This window comes from Erithacus rubecula (assembly GCF_903797595.1).
Source record: "Erithacus rubecula genome assembly, chromosome: 9".
Taxonomy (NCBI): Eukaryota; Metazoa; Chordata; class Aves; order Passeriformes; family Muscicapidae; genus Erithacus; species Erithacus rubecula.
This window is the reverse complement of record NC_136660.1, coordinates 14,836,222-14,860,643: the sequence shown is the minus strand read 5'-3', so window position 1 is coordinate 14,860,643 and position 24,422 is coordinate 14,836,222. Positions and strand designations below refer to the sequence as shown.

At 43.5% G+C, this 24,422-nt stretch overlaps 1 protein-coding gene across 2 annotated transcripts in view; it reads right to left on the bottom strand.

Annotated features, from left to right (window-relative positions):
* CAMK2G (calcium/calmodulin dependent protein kinase II gamma) overlaps positions 1 to 24,422 on the bottom strand; it is a 118,829-nt gene that overhangs the window by 8,706 nt on the left and 85,701 nt on the right. The window contains exons 13-19 of one of the 2 annotated variants that reach the window (XM_079313200.1): positions 19,749 to 19,789; positions 11,295 to 11,327; positions 7,414 to 7,482; positions 5,776 to 5,820; positions 5,090 to 5,138; positions 2,988 to 3,101; positions 988 to 1,113 (exon numbers count right to left, since the gene is read on the bottom strand). In XM_079313200.1, coding sequence (XP_079169326.1) covers positions 988 to 1,113; positions 2,988 to 3,101; positions 5,090 to 5,138; positions 5,776 to 5,820; positions 7,414 to 7,482; positions 11,295 to 11,327; positions 19,749 to 19,789 — 477 coding nt within the window. The remainder of the gene's footprint in view (positions 1 to 987; positions 1,114 to 2,987; positions 3,102 to 5,089; positions 5,139 to 5,775; positions 5,821 to 7,413; positions 7,483 to 11,294; positions 11,328 to 19,748; positions 19,790 to 24,422) is intronic. The other variant, XM_079313201.1, reaches the window with a different exon arrangement.

Sequence of the window (24,422 nt, the reverse complement as noted above, 5' to 3'; positions counted from 1 at the left end):
CAATGGACATCTGGCTCACAACAAAAAGGTGGCTGGTTTTGCCATGCAAGCTGTATACACTTCCACATGTGAAAAGATGTTTACAGGGAATGGGTCAAAATCACACAGTGGGCTATGCCTGTTGTGAAAAATGTCCTTACAAACCAGTTGTCTGGGATTACTTTCACATGAAGAAGGGCTACGTGTTGGACTCCAAACCATGCACTACTAATGTCGAGAAGAGGGAGTCCATTGGAAAGGCTGCATTTGGGATGAGTGAGGGAGCCTGCAGACCACAGTCACGGGGTGCTGGCCCATCTTAAGGAAATGTGCATCCCCTACCAAGGTGCCTTGGTAGGCACATGGTGCCTTGGCAGTGCCATCAGGCGTGTCCTTTAACACTAGTCCATCCCACCAGACTGTGCTCATTTCCTGGCTTTCGCTACACATCCCGAGCACCAGCCGGCACACAGGAGGGTGTGCGGGGACGGCATTAGCGCCTGCCGCTCCCGATGGATCCTCCAAACCGGCACGGCAGAGGCACAAGCGGGAGACGACACGCACCAGCACGGACACCGAGCATGGCCAGCGGCGGCTACACCCTGCTTCGAGCTACGCCGCCGGCCGGGGAGCGCCGCGGGCGCGTTTAACGGGCACCGACCGAGGCCGGGGCCGCGTTTGGGCCGGGCTCTGTCTGCGCCCGGCACGGGGCGGGCGGGGAGCGGCGGCGGCCGCGGGCGGCACGGGACGGGCACAGGCCGGGACGGGCTGAGGGCGGCCCCGCTCCCCGCCCCTGCGCGTGGCGCCCCCCGGCGGCCGCCGCCGCTCCCCGCAGCCGCTCCTGGGCCGCGCCCCGCCGGCAACGATGGCGCCAGCCCGGAGCCCTCAGCCTCGGCCCGGCTCGCACGGACGGGGTGAGGGGCAGGGGAGGAGAGGAGGGAGCTTAACATCTAGGGAAACTAGCACGAGTTGCACTACTCCACTACTGCTACCCAGCTGCTAACTTACACGGTGCTCGGTTAAGTACAAAGGGAACTACCGGAGTTAGCAACGGCTCCGACCGAGCACGCTCTAACTCCAATGTCTGCCCTGGGCTGTCCCAGGCATGGAGCTTCTCTTCACAAGACTGTGTAGCTGCAAAACAAACGTGAGCGTTAAAATGATAAACGAACAAAAATTAGAAAGTAAAATAAAAACAACAAAGAAGTACAGACACACACAGCCCCAGCCCCGGTTGGCACACAGACACAGCCACATTCCAGAAACTTGTACTTGCTCTCCTGCCTCTGTCACATCACTTGGCCGGGGCCACCCGGGCACTGGTGCAAAAAGCACAGCAGGAATTACACTAATGCTGGAGGAAGTTTGAGGGTGACCTAAAACAATGGTCGGAGTAGTGACAGAGCAGCACGAGGGCAAATAAAAGATTGGGTTAAAGAAAGCAGGTATATCCAAATCACTGCAAATCTCAACTTGGAGGGAAGCAAAGTGGGAGAACACCGACCCACTTGGCAGAGAAGTGATTCGGCACTCCTCAGTGTACCAAGCAGGGCCTTGCTATGAGCAAGAGGAAGGAATGAACAACAGCAGTGATGGACAGCTCACAGCAAAAAGTACTTGAGAAGAGATCATTTCCCTTCCATTCTGGCTAGGCAAAACACCTTTCCCATCGCACCTTACAAACCAGCAGTCTGACATCCTTTGAGCTAGTTCAAAAGCAAGTAACAGAGATGCTCCAACTGCTGCATTGTATGACATACTGGTGCTGTGTGTAGAAAACCAGGGAAATATGACAGAAAGAGACAGAAGAGGGTACACCTGGTTCTTCCTTCCTAGACTGACCTGAGCAGAATAAAATAGTCTCCAGATATTCCCAGTTTACACTAAAGTTCCTTCTCTTATTGCTTTAAATAGTCAGGCAGCTAGTACAGTATGTCTGTGTAAGAGAAAGGCTGTGAATTCCACCTAGATTTTCTCCATCCTAATAGCTTTTTTTAATATGCATTTTCAGAGTTTTTCAGCCACAGGCCCCTCTACAGAGCTAGCAAGTTCAGGAGATATCAGGCAGAACTCACCATAATTCATAGACTGTAACTCATAGTTCCAAGTCCTAGACTACTTTTCCTCGCAGCATTTGTATTCCTGACTTACAACACTCAGCTAGCTCAACCATGGGACCTCTCCAGAATAAAGAGTGCCATGAGACATGGTTCTGGACAAATACCTGTTCTGGATGGCTATCCAGCAGAGATGATAAATCAAATTCATTACCACACTACAAAACCCTACTAGCCATGATACCAGCTAACTGAGCTAGCAAGACAAGCACACAAGGTAAAGCTCACGACAGACAAATGCTCTTCAGAGCCAAGATTATCCCGGGATTTGCCCTCAAAGCACTTGATAATGGATTAAAAAATGCTTTGGGTCTTTCAGGAGCCACAGCCTCCCTTTCAAAGCACCTTAAAGTAGTCTGGAAAAAGTGGTTTTTGTTCCTTTGGTATTTTCTGAGCACCATCCACGTCTGAGGTCCTCAGAAATTCTGACAAGTGAGACTGAATTCAGTCTCATGCATCCCCTCCACAAACAGACCTGCACCACTGACCCCATTTACCACAAGGAGAACTAAGAGATGCAGTAGAGATGCAGTGACTTGCCCGAGGAAACCCCAAAAGGCAGTGTCTCTCCAGAGAGACATCTCACCCAGATGAAAGCAAAGGAATGAAATTAGCTAGGATGAGGTTCTGGGTTTTTTGGTGTTTTTTTTTTTTTTTTTTTTTTTTTTTTAATTCAGAAAGGGAAGGAAATGTTTGGAAAATTTCAATGTGCAAAGGAGGGTATTTTGCAGGAAGGGAGATGATTTCTTTTTATTCTGGAGTACTGGAAATGAAAAATCAACATTTTGGAAGGAAATTGAGGAAAGGAAAAATCTTAGGTAAGGAGAAATGGGAATGGTGGAGGAAGGGGTGGGAAAAAGATGCTGTGAAGCACTGCACCCCTGGACTTACTGGCTGAGAAACAGAGAGAAAGCTGGGACTGCATGGACTCAGTCTGTGTTTTGCTCTCACTGTGCCTCCGTCCTTCAAGCACTGAGCTGCCGTCCCCGGTGGAGAGAGGGGGAGCTAGCATGGCAGGGAATTAAACACAAACACAAACAAAACACGCAAGTTCAGTAAATAAAAAAAGAGAAAGGAAATAGGAGAACATTAAAGAAACCACAATGCTGGGCACAAAACATGCGGGAGTATCCTCCAGGGCAAAGCCAAGTAGACAGCTCTCCAACACGAACCTGCTGTGCAATTTAGAATGACACAAGGGCAAGGGGGTGGAGGAAGAACGACGACAAACACTGCCTTTAGCCCCACCACAGTGGAAACAACATATCCCTGAGGCACTGTCACTGATGGATAAAGACAGTGTCTCCTACAGCACAGCAGAGCTGGTCTCTGTATCCTGGTGTCAATTTAAAGCACGAAGTTGGCAGAGGAACTGCACAAGCACTTCCCTTTTCCAAGAGCTATGCAGAACAGTGAGAATTCCAACACTCCCAAACCTTTTGGTCTACTTAGTTTTGCTCAAATGCTTGCTTGTCTTAAAATGTGGAAGGGCAGGAATGGAACACTGGTGAACACAGCTATGCTTAAAACTGGAGGACTAAAATTACCAGAGCTGGCCACAGCACAAACCACTACTGTGCAAACTCTTTCCCTCCCAATCACCATTCAAATGCTCCCTTCTACTAAAATCATAACAAAATTTTCTAACCTCTGCCAAAAAAACCAAAACATAGTTTTGATCTCTAGCAATGTATCCCTATACAACTCTATACACTGACCAGCTGCCTTCCTTCCTCCCCACCTTCTGTTCCAGTCCTTGACTTCTTTTCCTCGCAGCATTTGTATTCCTGACTTAAAATACACATTGGCTCAGCTAGCTCAACCATGGGACCTCTCCAGAATAAAAAGTGCCACAGGAGACAAGATTCTGGATGGCTATCCAGCAGAGATGATAAATCAAAATCATTACTGCACTACAAAAGCCATCCAGTTCCCATCCCTCAAAGCTAGGTTCCTAAACCACGGATTACCCTTTAGCAAAAAGGTGAGAGCTAGAACACCATCCTGTCTTATCTGAAACAATCTCTATTGCGGAGCTTATTCACTCATGGAATGTGTTTCTGCTCCCTGTGATTCCTCAGAAGAGGAGCCAGCAGCTTGTGACATGCCACAGGAAAAGCATCAGGAACTATCCCACTGACAGAGATGATATTGCTGCTACATCACAGGGTCAGCAGTGATTTTTCCCTGGATATGTAACTCAGATGAACTACAAGGAGAATGAGAAGACCTCTACCTCAAATTGCAAGTTATTAACACATTTGTCTCAGAATGTAAACTACCTTCACCCATCCCAAACTTGCTTATTCAGGAAAATGTCTGCTCATCTTTGTTAGGGAGGTTAGGCAAAAGATAGCTACTCAAACAACACAAACAGAAATGGAACTTGGAGCTCCTTCATTTAAGGAGTTTTAGAAGCACAGAATATTTATGATATGGTCTCTGAAAGGCAGGAAATCTCTTCTCAGCCTCTCCCTCTACTGGTATCTCAGTCAAGGACAACAGGCTGAGAATGATCTTCATCTTAGAAAAAAAAATAGACCCAAAGAGAAAAAAATAACAGGGAAGTCTTTGTATATCTAAAAAACATTCCCAGAAAGGGGTGAAAAGGGAGACTGAGTAGTAATAGAGAGGTTTCAGCTCCCTGTAATCTACAAGGAAGCACAAAACCACAAGCAGAGTCCAAATCTCATGCGACTTGTAGGGTTTTTTCCACACCTAGAAATGGACTGGAGATGAGCAGATTATGACATATGCAAGAAAATAATTCCAACTTTGAGACAAAAACAAATTAGCTCAGTGTTTATATACCACAGAGGCCAAGTCAGATGGCTCCCCAGTGCACAGTCCCACTGTGACAGGAATGAGAGCGTCATGGTGAATTTATGAACTCAGACACAGAAATCTGGGAAGCTAGTTCAGGGCAATGACTGAATCTCTAGAATCTCTTGCCTACACTTAAGTGTATTATAAAGTCCAGTCAAAGTACCTACCTTTCAGATCCTCATCTTCAGTTGTGGTGTTACAGCTCTCTGTGGAACCCTGCACAGCAGAACAAAGTATTACCAGGCATCAGTAGTCGGGAGCATGAGCAAATAGTTTGATTTCTTTGTGAAGAAAGATGGGGAAAAGCACAAAAACATTGGCAGGGATGGAAGGGAGAGGATGATACAAGGAAGATTTGGATGTAAGCAGGCCAAATACAAAGCATAACATAACAGCATCTCTGCTCAGCTTTTGCATGTTTGAGCCGTTGACCCAGAGCTTTTACAAGTGTGGAAGTTACCAAACTCTGTCAAATGAAATCTAATAGAGAGCTGCTTCTGTTTGGAAGAATAGCCACAAGAAGCTAAAGAAGGCTCCTAAGATTTCTCAGAGGAAGTGTCCATTTGCAGAAGAAAAAAGTGCCTATATTTCCTGTTCCTCTTCTCACATATGAAACAGAGTGGTGGTTATATACCACAACAGGAAATGATGTGTTATTATCTGAACAGTTGTCTTCACTTGGCCTCTTTCAGAGATCCACTGCCATGTAACACAACCCTCCTAGTCTATTGTCAGCAGTATTCGGGAGCATGCTACAAACCAGACATTGGAAAGGTAGAAACTGAATTAAGACACACCAAGACAAGAACAAGAGAGAAGCAGAGGTTTCCCTGGCAGTACTCCCATCCCTTACCTTTATGCCATCTGTAGCATTATGGACAACAGTTGTTTGAGGCTCCTAGGAAAGGATGGAAGAATCATTAAACTCTAGCTCCAAAGCATTCTCTCATTTACTTTCACTCCCCAGCAAGTGGAGAAAAGGTGAGTGACATTAAAAAAAATCCAATCAAATCACAAACTCCAAACAGCACACGTGTGCCTGCGTGCGTGCGCACACACTTCCTGCACAGGTTTCATTAAGAGAGAGGCTGCACTAAAAGCTACAGTCACAAGGAGACAAAGCCCCCAGCTTCCCTGCAACTGCCCCTAATCCCCAATTCACTTCCAGAGAACCAGACTGGTGCAGACACCAGGGGGCAACCAAGCAGCCAGTCTGCACCCTCTGCATGGAGTAATGACCCCTCAGCAACGTCCTCGCCGGAAAATGCTTCAGAAGAGGAGAGGGGGATGAAAGGATAATACTGGGCTGGGGCCTTTGTCTCCCGGTTTTTTGGAAAGGTTGCTGGGTATTTTACCCTAAAAAAGGGACATTCATAATTTCCATAATAAAAAAAGGATGAGCCAGACCACCTCAATGTCTCTCAGAAAAGAGTTGCTAAGGAGCTGTGAAAAAAGGCACATTTTTCCAGAAGTCTCAGAAATGCTCCAATTTCAATAACAACCATATTTAATAATTTAGAAAGGCTCTCTCAATATCAAAAGCATCATGAACAAAGCTAGTGAATGAAAAGCAGAAAATTATGAAGTGTCCCAAGAATCCTTCATCCTACAACAAAAAAGCCCAACACCAAATCCCACCCTCCCAGGCCCCAAAAATGCCAAATCCAACTCTCCAGAGACAGACAACAAAGAGCAGCTACCAGGCCTAAGGGTGCTAACTAGCTCCTGCACTCTCTTCATTGCCAGGACAAGACTTCAGGATCCTGCACCATCTCCTCCCACTGCTGTCACTCGTGCTGGGTGGCTCAGCAAGGGCATCAGGGACAGTGCTGGGCAGAGCTGTACACCCACCCATCTCCCTCTGCCACCTCCTGCACTGCTGCCTCATCTTCCAGGGCACTGAGGCAGGCCACACACCCAAGCTGTGCCATTCAGTGTACTTGGCACGGGCACTGTACTGCCACTGGAGAGCTTGTACACAGGCCAAACAGAAAATGCCAGCCCAGCAAGCCAGTGAGCTGCAGGAGATCAGCCACTCAACTGAGCAGGCCAAATAGGCCAGCAAAGATTCTTCTAAAAACCCTTTGTCTACCCTTTCTTCTCTGGTGTCCTGAAATCCATCCTCCATTTCCTGACTGTTGGAGAGTGGATGGAGCTTGTCACTCTCTTCTTCAAAACCATCCTCCCCAAAGGCAGCAGGAGCAGTTGAACGGGACACACAGAACTGTACAGGGGTGGCACACGGGGAAGTCCAGGCAAGCTGCAATCCCCACATCCAACCACAGCTCTGCTCAGCACCCCCATCCCAAAGCCTGCGAGCCTGTCATCAGGCCCCACAGCAGCACAGGGACACAGACAGAACGAAGCCAAAACATAAGCTGAAACAGAGTGGCACAAGCAGCACTCAGGAAGGGGTTTGGGAGCAGAAGGGGAGAGGACAAAATCAAAATTAAACCAAACAGTAAAAAAAAATAGCGGTTGGGGAAGATACCATGGACGTCTGCACTGGGGGTGTTTCTTTTGCAGTGCTTACTATACTGGTTTTGTTGTTGCTCTGTGGCTGAGACAGAAAAACATGGTTTTAGTTCCCCTGCTGGACAGCAGAGGTAGCAAGAAAATTACAGTATTGCTTCAACCCCAACCATCTCCTCAGACCCAACCCTCCCCACAGGCTCAATCACCAAGAAGAGGGAGGAAGGAGGAGTGTTGCTTGGGTTGCTGGACATCATCCTTCCCCCAGAGGCAATAGAAGTTGTAAGGGATGTACCAAAATCCAAATGTGAATAGACTACTAGAGCTATAAGGAAGGAAAACAGAAGGCAAAAAGGCAGCAGCCCAAAGGGTTGAGGAGAATCCTGCAATGAGCTCTAACAAAAATATCTGGTGAAGGAAAATGAGAGATGGCAGTTGTCCTGAGAGAAAGAGACTGCAGAAGTGAGAGACACACAATAGTCATGGTCTCAAACAGGGCACAAATGGGATTCAAGTCTGAGGCATCCCAAAATATACAGAAACAGTTCTAGGTATGTGATAATGCTGAGAGGTCCAGGGAATTTATTGATCCAAGCAGAAGTGTGGTCAGCCCTAGAAAAGGTAGAGAAAATGTAATATATATGTTGTATCCCTGCTGTGACCTGAACGAAGAGACTTCAGGATCAAAATATTGAAAGAAATGGGATTGGGACCTAAGGAAAAGGCCATATAGTTCCATAAGTAGAAAATTCTCTGGATGGTGCCTAGCAGCTTTTCATCTCTCCCCTCTTCAGACTCTTTGTAGCTGTGGTAGAAGAATAAAATCTCCGCTTCCTGAAAAGAATCATCCCATTGAGTCCTGTACATCAGGAATGAGCCAAGTCTATGTTTGTAGGAAGCCAAACCTGTGTCCATAAGTATAGAGTTGCTAGCCCACAAATCCAGCCCATGTGTGACCCCCACACGAGGTTATGTCTCCTTTGCTGCTAGATGCCAGCAGCAAGGCCAAAACTGGCACTGCAGGAGCTCACACTGTAGTTTACAGATCAGGGCACCCGATGGGAGCTCACCATAGTGTGCCCCCGTTGCAGTGGCTCTCTATCCCACTCAGGAGTGCAAACTCATACTGCTAAACATCAGGCCCTCATCACCACACCACAAAAACCACAAAGAATGGAAAAGCCAAATGGTAACCTGGAAAACATCTACCAAAGGTATAATTATGTCAACCAGTGACAGATCTTACAAGACTGAGACTTAAACACCTGCTAACAATTTGTTTTTTCTTCACAAGCAACATGTCTTAGCTTAATATCCCTTTTGGAGAGGGAGAGAGGAGAAACAAAAGAGTCAGGTGGAAGGGGAAGGAAGTAGAAGAGAGAGAGGCAGGAACTCTTTAGAAGTCCATGGGGAAAAAAAGAACATATGCACTCAAATTCCAACCTAAAAAAGGCTAAATACCACAGAAATTATGGTTTGCTACCTCTTTCTATAAATCCCTGTATTGCATTAAGACTCTGGCCTTCCAAGAGTTTTGTTTTATGCATGTATTTCCAGCCTGATAGCAGAAGAGACCACTGTGGATGTCAAAGAGGAGCAGATCAACCTGAAAAAATTATTCTCAAGCTATTTTGTGGCACAAACACAATCAAACTCCTGACAATGGTCCACCCTTCCACACAGCACTGAGGCTCTTGTACTTCTTCAGAAACAGTGATCTATCTTCCAAGCCTCTTCCAGTGAGAGGAATGCAACCCATTTTTCTTAGTCCACTGGGATAAGAAGATAAAATTAGCATGAAAGAAGCTATACAAATGTAATTCCAGTGTTTTGGAAGTCTTTATAACTAAGGCCAAATGAGGGGAAAAAAACCCAAATCAAAACAACAACAACAAAAAATCACCCAAAAAGCCCCCCCCCGCCCCAAAAACAACAAAAAACCCCAAACCAACCAAAATCTAAACAAACATCCAGGCAGCCATTGTTCCAGAAAAAAATTGACAACAGCCTGTTAGGAGTGTTATGCTGCCTTATAAAGCATAAAACCCCATATACCCAAAGCACACAGCCTTCCCTCCAGTCTGCACTGAGCACCCAGCTCACCCATGATATTCTTTCCCAGCCAGTGGGCTGAAGAAGACCAAGTATTGCTAGTCCAGAATTGGATAGCATTTTACTACAGGATAGTGCCCCAATGAAATTAGAGGCAGCTTAGCCCACACATTTTTCACAGTTCTTTCTCAGGTGAAGGAAAGCATCTGACATATTGAGCTTCCTGCACACACTCATATCCTGTGGCCATCTAACCAACTGCTCTTCCCTGGAAAAAGCTGGCCTTCTCTTCCCAGAAGTGCAAGCAGCACAGCCAACTCTTACCCCTCCTTTCCCCCTGCTGCCAGCCAACCTCAGTCACTGGCCAGGGTACAATCCTTGGAAATTCTGTACAACTCAAGTTAAAAGAAGCCAATTCACCTAAAAAGGTGCTAGGCCCTTCTTAAGGTCTGTAACACAATTAGTTTTGGCACAGAAGTTGGCAACATTTCCTGAGCTCGACAAGAGACAGACAGACAGGCACGAACAACACAGAGGGTGCAAGAGAAAGAAAACAGGCCAATGCTCATATTGTAGGGACACACACATGTAGCCCTAAAAGAAAGTAACTCCCAGCACATAGACTGTCTCTGGGTATTCAGCCACTTTCACTGCTTTCATGTTTTCAGAGGCTGATGCCTACATGGGTTACATATCTAGGCAAAGGAAATTTAAGTACTGCTGGCAGTGGGCAAAAAAGAAGGGAAAGAAAGGCACAATGAGCTTCTGCCCCACATTAAGACTGGGCTGGTGAAAAGTTAGTTACTCATTTCAGGTTTTCAAAGCAATATTTTGGGATTACTTTTTTGTGGGGTTTTTTTTACACAGTTTTAAGGTGCCATTGAAGGAGGAAGAAGAGAAGTATTTTCCAGGTAGTAATGCAGAAACAATTATTCTGTTTTCTTGGTACTGTAACATTCCCACTTCTATCTGAAATGGGGAATAAATATTTTCTGTTATTTTCCTGTGCAGAGGAAATAATATAATTAATTTTTGTACTTCAGTTACTGTTCATATCTTGGTGTCAAGGTGTGTCATTGGGCTGTGTATGACTTCTGACAATATGACACTGGCCAATTTCCTCTTTGGACCCTTGAGAGTGGATTTGACTACTTTTTTGACAAATTCTACAAATGTCAAACACTTTGATGGATGAAAAAGGAAATGAACAGGACAGGGGAGGCAGTTACTGGGCATTTGGTAATGCTGGGATACATAAACAAGATCAGGACAAAAGGCAGTTTTGCATTATAAAGGCTCTGACAAACCTTTTCAGTAAGTATGCTAAAAAAAGAAGTGACTGGCAGCTCTGAGCTGCCCAGTGGTGCTGTGCCCACACATTTCATCAGAACAGTGGAGCCCCATCAGTCTCTGCCACATTTGGAGTGACTCCCAGTTTGTTCTACACTGCAAGGTTCCTATCAAGGATGACAGCACCAACACCAGGCAAAGCACCTGTTCCTCTTTTTGGCACCTCTGCACAGAATGACAAAGCCTCGTGTCCAGGCAAGGCACACACCTGCTCAGCTGAGCCCAGGAGAACCACTGCCTTTTTTTGATTCACACTCAGAGCAGGCAAAGTCAAACTGCGTTGCCAGTAGTTGGATTTTCTGCACAAAATGGGAGCTGTATGTGGTCAGAGGATCACAGAGCCCTTTGTGTGAGGACATGGACCCCTGAGTGCACACTGACCCCCCCTGCCACCCCCCTGCACGGACATGCTATGTAGGGTGATGAGCACAAGCCGAGCGTGCATGGCATGGAAATGGCGGAGGCACGAATCGCAGGCAGCTTACGGGAGGTGCTCACCATCAAATGCACACTGGAGCTCGACTTCCTTTTCTGGACACATCATTGAGAGAGGGAAAGAGAAGGGAAGAGAGGAGATGAGAAGAAAAGCACAGAAACTATTCACACATTAGTGTGCCAGCAAGGGCCCCCCTGCCAATAATGCTCCCCTGAGGCAGGTATAAGCAGCAGCAGAAATGCACAGACACAGAAAAAAGGAACAGAGAGAGAAGTCACCATAAAAGCACACAACTCCACACCAGGAGAAAGGGCAGGGCTGGAGACCCCCATCCCCTCAAACACTGAGGGCAGAATATAAGTGCCCCACACACTGATACAAGGAAAGAAGAGAAAGCAATATATATGCACAAGATACAAGGGGGTATCTCTCTATGCTCTCCCACTTCAGAAAATGGGGCAGTTTCCCCAGCCAAACTGAAGAGGTAGGCAGAAACCCCCTGTGTGTTCACATGTGGAGGATGCAGAGGTGTGTTTGCAACTCAAATTAGAGGGTAGGGAGGAGGTCACAATGGAAAGGCACACACAGGGGCTAAAGAAAGAAGAGGGAACCTGTGTGCATAGTATGGGGAGGAGAAAGGCTCCCTCACATAGAATTTGGGGCTGACTGGAGAGGTAAGGTGCTCTAATGCTCAAACAAGACAGAAGCACTCAACAGCCAGAACACTTTGCACTCTCTTGGGAGAAGAACAGATACAAACACTACTCAGCCTTGTTGGACTCTACACTTGTTCAATAGCATCTTCAGTCATCTTCAGACACCTTCACACCAAACTGCACCAGTACACAAGGCTCAGCATACACTTCCCTCCTCTTTCACTAAACTCTTGGTGTCATTCAGTTTAAGCTGAGCCTAGCAGGCCTTTCAGCACTACAATCCCCTCGCTGTCTCCACATACATTTTCCACCTGCCCTTCTTCAGTACTATCTAGGCTATTTCTCTGCTTACTACAGTCTAGCCCACGGAATGGTGTAGGACAGCACACCTCAAATCAGTCCAAACCCATGGTGTGGGCTCAGTTCTGCAGCTCTGGACTCCTGCACACCACCACAGCACCTCTGGAGCAGCCTGTGAACACACAGCAGGCCCGGGAGTTGTAGCTCCCCACTGCACCCACTTACTGAGCCTTCACAGCTCTGACCTGGAATATTGCCTTCATCCCTGCTATCCTCACATCACAGCTCAAGCACACACAGACTGGCATATCTTTGAAAGCAGAAGTGCCCAGGTTCACCTCATGCCCAGAAGCACGTTCCTCATCACACCACAAATCCACAGTCACATAGCCACTGCATGAACAGACTCAAACCAGCACAGCTTTTGCCTCATCTGATCTTTAATTCCACTACAGACAGACTCTGATCTGTTCAGCTTTTGACTCACTAATCTTCCAGTTCATGGAGGCACAAGACAGGGCTTGCCATTGCATGATTTACAAATCTGTGTTTCCTCTCATTTCTTTCAGGACAATTTAGCTTCTCCACAGACTTTTCCTCAAGCTAGAACTAAAATAGCACATACTACCAGTGCTAGACTGCTATCAACAGAGAAATCTTTGTACCCCCATAACAGGGAATTTTTAACTGGGAAAAGTGGAAATTCACACCAATGAAAAACTTCAGTTTTTATTTTAGTGTATCCTGCAAGTTGCAGCAGACAAAAAGAGACTATATGGATACTGAGGTAACCTGTCTCTAAGAAAGACAGTCTCATTTGAAATGCATACAGACTTCCAGTAAGTTACAAAAGAAAACAGAGACAGAAAATGTTAAGATACAAGCAAAATGTGAAAAGAATCAACTAAGCCATGTAGAAAATAAACACCCTCCTACACAGAGGCACAAGTAACACTGACACAGGAGGAAACAGAACCCTCTGCAGATCAGAACTTAATTAGAATACAAACTAAATTTAAAACAGTGTTAGTCTATTATAGGGCATGATGCAGTGTAGGAATCCCAGAAAGTACATTATTACTGGCTACTATAACTACACAGGGAAGAAAAGCTAGGTTGGCAGTATGAAAAGGGGAGGGAGTGAGGTCTGTGTTATGACCAGAGCATGAAAGTAGTACTAAAACACAGGACAGGTTAGATAATGCCAACATGAGGCACTGGCAGTAAGTGCTAAAGCATCAAAATTTATTAAGACAAATAATATACAAGGAAGTTACTGAACCAGATCAATTTCCCAATACATCTTAACAGCTGCATCACAACTACTTATTGTTACCTTCCCAAGGTGACTAGCTAAGTGAACAAACCCTTTTGTTCTTCTTGTCATGTGACTGCAACTTGGCAAAGTAAATAAGAGAACAGAAGTTTAATTATAGAGTTCTCTTTCCCTTTCATAGCACAGATACGTCTCTAAGAACTACTAGGCAGAGCAGAGATGTCCCAGGGAATGAAAAAAACTGGTAAAGGCAGACACAGCCTACAGTAAAGTACCTCACTGATCATCTTAAGGTCTCCCTACACCTCAGTAACAAAACATTCTCCCAAAGCAGACAACAAACCTAGGTATGAATGTTTGCCCCAGTTCTATTTTTATTATGTGTGTGAATTTTAGATGTTCATCTGGAAAGAGAAGCAGATTCTTTACAGTGAAACTTAAGGAAGAGTCTTGCTTTAGGTAACAATCAATGGAATCAGCAGGTGACAGAAGACAATCTGAATGGCAGCAATACTAGAAATGGTGAGCACTTCTAGTATCATTCCACAGCACATACTAAAATATATCATTAGAAGTAGAGTGATTCCAAGCAAGGTCCCATTCACAGTCCTGGGAACTTAACATGGCTATTTTTTTAAATGACAACTTTCTGTGTTTCCACCTTGTACATGCAGCTCTCCTCCAGCCTGATACTGACAGTATTTATGTTAAAATATCATGCAACTCATATTCCTATGGAGAGTATAGTAATTTCAGAACTTAAGGTAGGAAAAAAACGTAGAACTAAAAGCAGATCATCATAGAGTCATCTTGAACCAGCAAATTTGATGTCCTATTTCTACTTCTGCTTTAGCCCTTTTGTGTGACTCGGAGCAAATAATCTTTGTCAATCCATCTTCTCTCTTGCCCTTTTGTCAGCTTGTCTATTTAAATTGTAAGCTAAGAGGCAGGGATTTTCTGCTTAGCCATCACTAGCTAAGCACACTGGACCCTTGATCTCTGTTGGTATTTCTAGGCATTACAACAATGCAGGGAAAAAACTGAATGCATCAAAGATGGATATAATGTGCTACTGGATGTCAGCACTTGAACAGATCTGAAGCACTCCCCAGGTGTCTAGCATAACACAGGTCAGCACAAAACTCTGCTGCTCAGATGAACTTGGTTTCTCTCTGTTTAGCTTTACCATAAACAATCTTTAAACAATATGGCTTTAAGATTATAACAAGTCCAGACACAGAGATAGGAGCATTAACTCCTGTTGGTCACTGTGTGAATGTTACTTTACCCTTGCAGATTTTATAAGTTGCTTCACCTTGCTACTGTGCCTTCTCTGTTTCAGGCATGCTTTCACCAACTGCTTCCCAGCAGCCATGCCAGTTTGCAGAGCATCCTTCCTTCCCCACATACTCTTTTCTGGGCAAAGGGCAGGGAAATCTGGTAAATATCAGGTATAAAATGTACACTTACTGCAATATTCCATATAAACAGCAGAACAATTAGTATTTGGTATCTCTGCAGTTATGTAATATATAGGGCAGATTTTAGAATATTAACCTTGTTAAACCAAATAAATGGATTTTTCCTCTTTCAGTTGAGGTCCTTTCAGCTGTGCTATTCAGGTTTTACAGGGGAAGAAAACAGCATGTGGCAAAAAGGCAAGGTAGAAAATTAACAGACTTGACAGAGCATTGCTAGTGAATCCCACAGAATACTCCACAATTTACTTCAAGTGTTACAGTGGACATGAGGAATATTATTGATATGTCTTTGCAAATCCTAGTCACAAACCCAAGTAGTCAGAATTAAACAAAAGAAACTGGCAAAGAGCTTAGAGAAGGACCAATTTAAAAATAATTACAATTACATGCTTAACTGAAAATAAGACTTTTGTGCATTAAGAAAAATTCTCATTATAGAAATGGGTTGTACAGGCCCTGCTAGAACTGGAAACACACTCGCAACAGCAGGAAGTGAAATACCCCTTTGGAAAAAAGGGGACACAACTCTCTAAAGTGCTACCCAGAGACAAAAAAAACAGTATGACTGTAACACTAATTACAGGGAGCCCAGATCCCGACAAGCTTAGAAGGACACTAAGCATAAAGTGTCCTTAGTATTCATCCAGCTGTTTGCCCCAGCCCACTCCTTAATCCCTCTCTCACCTTGCAGTACATGGCAACTCCAAATTACAGTCAGAAAGGGGAACAAAAAAGCAAATAAATTTGATTTGAAACTATCTAAAGTAAATTTTTAAATGGTAGATGCACAATGTTGCTCATAAATTTAGAATTAAAAAAAATACCTGGGACCTACAGTGATGACCACAAGATATGTGGTATGTTACAGGGACTCTGCAACTCGTCACTCAGTATCTTCTAGCCTCACTTTCTGGATTTGAAAGCAGAAAACTATATTCCTTGGGGATAAAACTTGGGCCTTCCTGCTGCTATTCCAACAGCTTGGATCCAAATTCTGCTTGAAGAAAATGAGTGCAGCACTACTGTTTGGTGAGCAGGCAGAATTTAAGATTCAAGGCAGTTTAAATCATTCATTATTTACGATAATGGAAAAGTTCTCAAGTGCCAAGCTGATGAAATATCTACCAATTAGCAGAATTAGTGCTTGAAATAGAAGCAACAGTACAAAATGAAAACCAGGAATGCTTCAAATAAAATTTGGCAAGGAATTTGCTAGAGGGGAGGATCATATCTGTGGAAATTTATCAAAACAACCCCAATGTGGACACACTAGTACTGGAATTAAGAAAAAAAAACCAACAAGTTTCTTTCCTGTCCTCCCCTTGTGATTTAAGCTTCTTCCACTGCATTCCAAAACGGTCTGATCCAAGTAAAATGCATGCATCCTCATTGCTTTAGTGCTAAACCTTCTTCAGCAAAGGACCCTGCTGCTAGAGAAACAAAAATGGTGTCCTTTTTTTTATATATGAGCTGAACACACCTCATACTAGATGCTCATATCAGCATGTATGACTATTAAATCATTCCCCTCTCATTTATGCTAGGTCAGCAAGTACATACTGTACCTTGCTTCAGAAACTCACCAACACACATTTTCATGGAGTTATTGGGAATAAAGCACAACAAAGATGTATATGTCTCATTCAAGCTTGTGCAATACTGTGTAATAGAAATTTCTACTATCCATGTCAAACTGCAGAATTCTAGCACAGACAGCTCTGAATACTAGCCAAAAAAAGGGCAAAGTTACCTTGAACAGAGAGTAAATTAACACAAACTGGTGGTGCTTTTTTCTCAATGTCTTTAAAGAAATTAAGTTTTACACCAGTGAAATAATCTATTTGTGGAAGAAATACTCTTCCCATTCTTATCTACTTTGTGGATATCTGTGACAACAGTCTTATGGTGCATAGTCATCCTGGATCAGATAAAACCAATGACAAAATTGAAACATTTTCTCTCAAACCTCCATAAAGAGTTGATTTCCAAGAAGGTTGTAAGTGACAAACAAACAAACAAACAGGAAACTCAATAATCAAACAGTCTTCTTATCTGGAGGAAACATGAGAAACAGCCTAACCAGATGGCATGTGGTCAGCAGAAGACTACAGTTAAAACTACAGCATGCAGTGCTTGTTCTAAACCTACATCTGATGTAGAATAATTTATACAGGAAGTGGGAGTGAAAAGTATACCACAAAGCTGAAAATCTTCTTTGTGTTCAAGCCATGGTATTTGTGCTCTGCACTACTGCAATGGGCAGAAAATTGTTTGCCACGAGTAAGACCAGATGCTCTTACCTCAACCAGACACTGTCACAAGTTGTTTTTCAGAACTATACAGGGTGAGAAAGTGAGTGGAACTAAAATTACAAGTTTCCTGCATAAGGAGCAACATATGACAAGTGCTGGTCACAATGGTGAGGCCACCAACCAGACAGTGACCAGTACAATGACTGTCCCAGCAGCCAATTGGCCAATACTGCTCCAATAAGCAAACAGGCATGGCAAAAGTCTACACTTCTAATGGGATGCAGCACCCATTACAGTAGGGCAAGCATGTAGAAAATCCTACAACAGAAGTGTTAAGGATGTCCTACAAACATATACAGACCATTACACACTCTGTCTTGTCCAAGCTTAGCACTGAGGAAAACAACATGTATTTTCAAAAGTCTGTATTACTGAGCAGAAGAGTAACTCAAATCAGGAGCTTTAATAACAAATACATGACTTATTTCTGACTTTTAACACTTACAGAAATGAGGACTCAAAATTCATACCTGAAGGTAGACACCATTTAAGGAAAATGGGAAATTTAAACACTTCTCCTGGGGGCCCTCAGCCCAGGGTGAACATGAGCAATGCACCTCATGGACAACACTCGGGGTTCACACTGCAAAGCCAGACTGCTGCAACACTTTGGAGGGAGGAAGCTGCATACAGACTCTTGAATACAGGTCTCCAGTGTCCTGCAGAAGCAGTGTTTTCCAGAGGACAATCTCATTCACCATGAACAAAGAATGCTATGCTCTCTAATATACCTTCCACTTTATCAAAGTATTCAATTACACATACGAGGAACAACAAAGGGCTGAAGAAATAAATCCAGAATTATCCTTTTCACAGAGGAAGATGTGCACTACATGAACCAAATACCACATGCCTTCTGTGGAGCTGGAAAGTTCAAACATACAGGGTCTCCTTGTAACTACATTACCAGGAAGTCGTGGCTCAAGATTTACATGTACATCCTTTGTCCATTTTTAAAATACTTTAACCCAAGATGTGACACTCCCAGAAGGCTGGTTAGAAATCAAGAATCCTAAGAAGAAAGCAATTTTTTTTCTAGATAGGTAACAAAACTATGTAGGCATGTTGATACCTGCTGTTTTTCCAATTACTTCTCTTCTGCCTCATTGGGATTTTGAAGCGAACACCTGTTGGTTTTCATTTCACAACATTTCAGTAATCCATTTTTATTCCACTGGAATTCTACTGTAATGTTTTAAATATCAACAGATGCAACAGCTCTAAGACACTTGCTGTATTAGTGTGCATGTATTCATTGCATGTCTCTACAAGAGGCAGGCTGGTGCAATGGCCAAAAGCTCACACTTGCAGGTACATTTCAAAGACAAGAATCCTATGGCAGAAACAGCATTTTCACAAAAAAAAAAAAACAAAACAAAAAACCTCCAAAAACTGGCTGTCAATAGGGTAGAATACTGCAGAACAGGAAGAATGCATGTTTTATTAGAGCAGTCCCCAAACCAAACACAACTCTTCTGAAAACACCTATTTTTCCAGCAGCCTGCTTGTACTGTGAGCCCTCTGGGAACAAAGCCTCATTAAACGGGAAAAGGGCTCAGAGAGCAGGAGAGAACAAGGGTGCTGGTCCTACAGTGTGAATGTCAGCCCCCCAACATGGGGAGAATGAAGACTGCCCACAGTGCTAAACCAGCAGATGAACTGTTCCACCTAAGAGCTGTGGAGAAAGGTTTGGACTTCAAAGGAAAATGCAAGCAAATAAACCAAACTCTTCTTTTCCACGTGGAGGACAATTATACTTCAAAACAGTTAGGGAAGACCATGCTCTAGCCTGTAATTGTCTCTCTCCAGTATCAGATGGTAAAGGGCTGCTGCCTGCAACAACAGAGCCTTGGCAAGGGGCTGTGTGACCTCCAGTAGTAAATGATGACCATGCAACACAAAGAGTGATGTTGAAGTGGGGAAAAAAATAATTCCCAACAGAAGGGAACAGGAGAGTGCCTCAACTTCAGGCACATGAACTGAACTTGTACACAATCCTCAGTTTCCATTCTGTCCAAACATGAACATTTGGAGGCTCCTCCTTCCCCACCCTTCTTCCCAGCTCAGCCTTCAGCATCTGTCCAATTGAGTAGACCCAAGAAATTTGGGTCTGCTGGGCATATCATCAGTCAGTCACAATTGCTCTGTGCAACTTTCACAGGCAGAAGCATTGAACAGAACAGACTAATCAGAGGCATGTGTCACAACTGAGCAAGTCCTTGGTCTTTCTAATCCAGTGTTGACCAGTTCTCCATACATCACAGAAAGGGGGAAAGGAATTCCTGCTGCTGCAACAGTGCACTTAGCTAGTTATGCATATAAGGAACATTAAGATCCCACCCAGGGTTCCATAAGAGGACACTGATTACAGCAATCCCAGCCACAGGACAGGGCTGTGGTTTTACCCTGAAAGGGGACAGGCACCAGAAAGTGTGGCTGCCTTCTGTTCAGATGGTGGGAGAGACAGTGAAATGGCAAAGCAGTAACTTACCTTCACTCCATCTGATTTCTTGTTCAGCAGGCTTTTGGCAGCTGTGGAGAGAAGCAAAAGTAGGTCAGATTTTGGTTCCAAGACTGTCTTCTCTCTCTTTCCCTTCTTCCCCCCACTTCCCTCAAAAATTCACAAAACTTCAGAAGGATAGCCATCCTGCTAATTCCTCTCTAGTAGCAAGAGACCTGGAAAACAGGAGAAGGCACTCATCAAATTCATCCTGATAGCAGAGGGTCATCTATCCTATCTATTGTTCACCTATTCAGCCAAAATACTACCACTTTCACCACTTCAAGACCAAGTCTCAAATGGTAATTTAGAGCTTCTCTGTCAATCCTTCACTCACACAGTGACCCCACCCAGAAGTATCAGCAGTTGCAGGGGGAAAAGCTTAAGAAACCTGATTTTTGCAACAGGATAAAGACTGAACCTGTAAGTGCAGCCATTCACATAACAGTTTTATACAGTTTATGGTTTATAAAGGGGGTGCTGATAACACAGAAGCTTTTTAATTACTGTTATTCAGTTTCTCTGGAGAGAGCTGGAGAGCTAAAAGAAGGACTGAAAAAGTGCAAAAGGCATTATCTGGAAACTGGTAAAAAAAGGAAGAATGGCAAAAGAGACAGGGAACTAGGCTGAATTTCTTCGTTGAAAGATGAAGATGCTCTGCTCAACTTGAACAAGTGACACTACTAATGAAACCACAAGAATGATAAGCACAGACAGCCCACAACAAATGCCTGGCACAAGGCACATTTGGGAGTGATGGAGGAGCTGCTCCATCTATTGCAGCAAAGTGGTACATTAACAATGACTGTCAACAGCTGCTGAGAAGTTTATGGGTCTGGGCACCTGGGTTTTAGGTGCAGCAAAGATGAGGCCCAGAGAAAAGGCAAATCCTAAGACAATGCTCACATGACTGTTGAAATGTTGGAATGTTCCATTCCCAAAGACAAACTGACCAACTTGCACAGAGGGTTCAGTCTCTCTAGAAGCAGCAATGTTAGACAAAAAAGTTTTTTTGCAACACCTAAGCAACTGTTCCAATCTTATGCCAACCACATTTTCTACCCTGCCTTCCCTACAAGACCCTACAGACATAGATTAGCTACACAATATTAGCTGAGTGAATGCAAATGACTACAGCATCTCCTCCCAACAAAAGAGGTGACACCCCACATAAGCTTACCTGAATCTTTGAATTGGCTTCCTAATTCTACTCTCTAATGCAAGTATAAAGAGAGATTACAAATTTGTTTTCATTACAGCTCTCAGAAGGCAAGAACTTTGGAAGAACCTCAGCAGAGGTTTTCTGAATTTGATGTGCCAAAACACAGTGTTCCAATGTGCACATGTGAAGGTGGACAAAGCAACTCATCTGCCCTGCAGCACTCTCTTCTCTGAGTGTACACATTAAAGCACTGCTAGACTGCAAGACAAGTAAGTTCTTGCCACCTTCAAGACATGACAAAGACTAGCTTGATTCCACATGCAAGTGAGAAGGAGAACAATGTGACTGTGGGGTCAAAAGGGGCCCAGCACTCATACCACACATGCATCAAGGCATCTCACACAACAACTGCTGAAAACAAGAAACTGTTACGACCTTACAACACTTCAGAAGGAGTAAATGATTCTGCAACTTAGCAAATATGCCAAATGGGACATCCTCAAAGTGAAAAAAAAACCCAAAACCACCGTAAGAGAAGCAAAATAGTACCACCATATGCTCTGGGAACATCCCAGAGACAAGCATGGAAGCAACATTTTTCACACTTTTTGCAGTTTTCCCACAACCTCACATTTGTCTTCACGGACAGAAGAAAGCTAAAATCATGTTCTACAACGTTAAAGCAAATTCAGCTGAGAGTCCCTCTGTGCAGCCCAGCACTCTGTAATGTTGATCCATGTTCTCTGGTGCCTCCTTCCCTGGCTGTACCTCTGCATGGCACACACTGCTCTCCCACAGGCCTGACAGCATCCCAGTACTGCAGAAAGAAACTTGGTCTGTGGTGTATTTGGTTCATGTGGTTTATAAAGACAGCTGGAGAGTGCATGAAATGCATTTACACACAAAGATGGCTCAAGACACCTCAGACATCAGGGAAGCAAGCAGGTCTACCCACAGATCAACCTGTACAGGTTACAAAACAGAAATAAAAGGGGATGCAAGAGGAATTTCTGCACAAGCAACAGACAGGACTTTCTGTAACAATAATCCTTTAAGAAGACAGGCAGATTAGCAAAGAGACAACAGGAGGGGAAAGATCCAGAGATACATGCAGGCAGATTCTTCACTGTTCCTGAAATGTTCTTGTACCAATGCTCTACAGTTTTCCAGGCATGAGATGCCAATATTATTTTTTTCTATCTTTCCCATCTCCTCAACATATTAAAGGGATGAAATTCTCTCTTAACTTCTAGAAGTTAAGATTTCTTCTAGAATAAAGAAACAAAAAAGCACATGCTGCTAACCCAGTAACTTATAAACACAATTCTGTTCCTGGCCTAACAAGACACTCTGAAGAAAAACAGAAAAGGCCTCTCCTCACATACCCCTCCCTCTTCCCACATTTCTCAGGTCTGGCCTCCATAGTAAACAGCCTAGGCTCTGGACCATGCTCCTGGCAGAAACCACAAATCCCTGAGCTGAACTCATTAGCAATAAACACCAGACACTCTGGATGTAGCAGAGCCAAGGGGGGACTGGAGAGGAAACACTCACTCCACAGACACCACAGTGCCTTCCTCACTGCCAGCCCCTCTCCTCCTCCTCCAGAGAGAGCAACCCTTCATCCAGCCTGTCCCTGCATTTGCCCTGTCCCCAGCTGCCAAAACTCAGTTACATTTCTCACTTCAGTTAAGCTTCCAGAGAGCTCTTTTTTGGGATGGAGGAAGAACACTGAAGCTGCTTTTATTAAGTCTGACTACCTTATGATGCTAGTCTAACAAACAAGCCAAGTTCTGCTTTCTAAACACAAGCATATATAACTGAAGAATTCTGGACTTAACTGAGACTTGATAAAATAAAAACTGTGTCATACCAACACAGAATACCCAATGACACAGAGTTGCAGCTAGTCATTCTCATATTCTCAGTTCAAATAGTCATATTAACTACTTCTCAACTCCATGTCACTTCTGGGGTGACCAGAAAGGAGCCAACAGTCACAAGAGGCACTTTTGGCTACCATGAATGCAGACTAACCACAATAAAAAGTATTCACAGTTTTATTGAACTTTAGAGATAAGAACATAGAAGAAATTAATCATTTACATCCACTTTTGATGATAAATTAGACTCTGGCTATAGTGATAAACACTTAAATTCAGTAATGAAATCCATATCACTCTTGGAAGTTGCAAATGGAAGTTACTAGGTGAAATCCACTACTTTGGCAGGTCCACACTGCAGCAGTTGAGCATCATTCACTAAAACCCTTACTGTTTCTTCAGAGATTTTGTAGATACAGAGAAAACACTTTAAAACAACTTAATTTTTCACTAAATATGACTTCATCTTCTGCTTGGGAAATGCAGTTTCCAGTGATATTACATTTATTTAGACAAAACTCTGCAAATATCTTAATAATTTCCCCCCCACCCATATTTTCATACCTTTGGATTCCTACCAGGAGATACAAATTTCTGGTCCTGAATCATTATCTACCTAACACAATACAGTAGAAACTTCACATATATTACTCATTTCAGTTAAAGAAAATATTTTAAATTTCAGTATAAATTTTGAATATAAATATATATGTATATGCACACACACACACACACACACAAAATAGCAAAAATTCAGTTTCATGCTTCTGGAAGGGAGGTATAACAAGTCAGCAAAATATTTCAGTACTTCAGTATTTGCATTATTTTCCCTCCTTGCTCTTTAGTCAGCTAAAAAATGTCTTTGTACAGGTTACACTAAATATGCACAGGTATATTAGGGCCTTCTTTACTTAGTTAGAAAGAACTCTGCTCCTTGAATATGCCTCCAGCCTTTCTCAATCTCACCCATCTAGCAAAAAACCCAAACCTGCACATTGGGATGTTAATAAGGATCTGTAGGGACATGTAACTAATTCAAGTTATTGTCACATTCTGCCATAATAGCTCCCTCATAAAACTGACTTGAGCAAGCAGTGACAATAACCTAGAAAAAACCTCAGCATCAGTTAAAAATAGAGGTTTTAGGCATTAAACTTAATTACCTGCAATGTCTGTCTTAGGATCTATTTTGAATACAGGACTTGTGCTGAACCATGTGGTAGAAGTGAATTTCACAGTACGAAAATTTGTTGTACAGTTCTCCAAATTAACAGTTGCAAACCACTCAGGAAAACAGTACTAAGAATTTCACACAGGCCACTTGTAAACTGTGTAAAAAATCAGCTTATGGAGAAAAGCCACTTGTCAGCATTTTGTGAAGATGGCTGCTCCTAAGATGAAAACCAGCTTTTTTACATCCTTTCACTCAGTTTATAGCAAGCTTTTTTACAGAGTTTTACCTACATAAATGAGTCCAAGCACCCTTAAGTATTGCAGGAATCTCGAAAAACCTTGCCAACTCTCTTCTAGTAATAAATTTACATTTACTTCTCAGAAGATGATTTAGGAGTCTCTTGCATATGATCTAATCAGTTTATGTACCCAACTGCACTTCTGTAT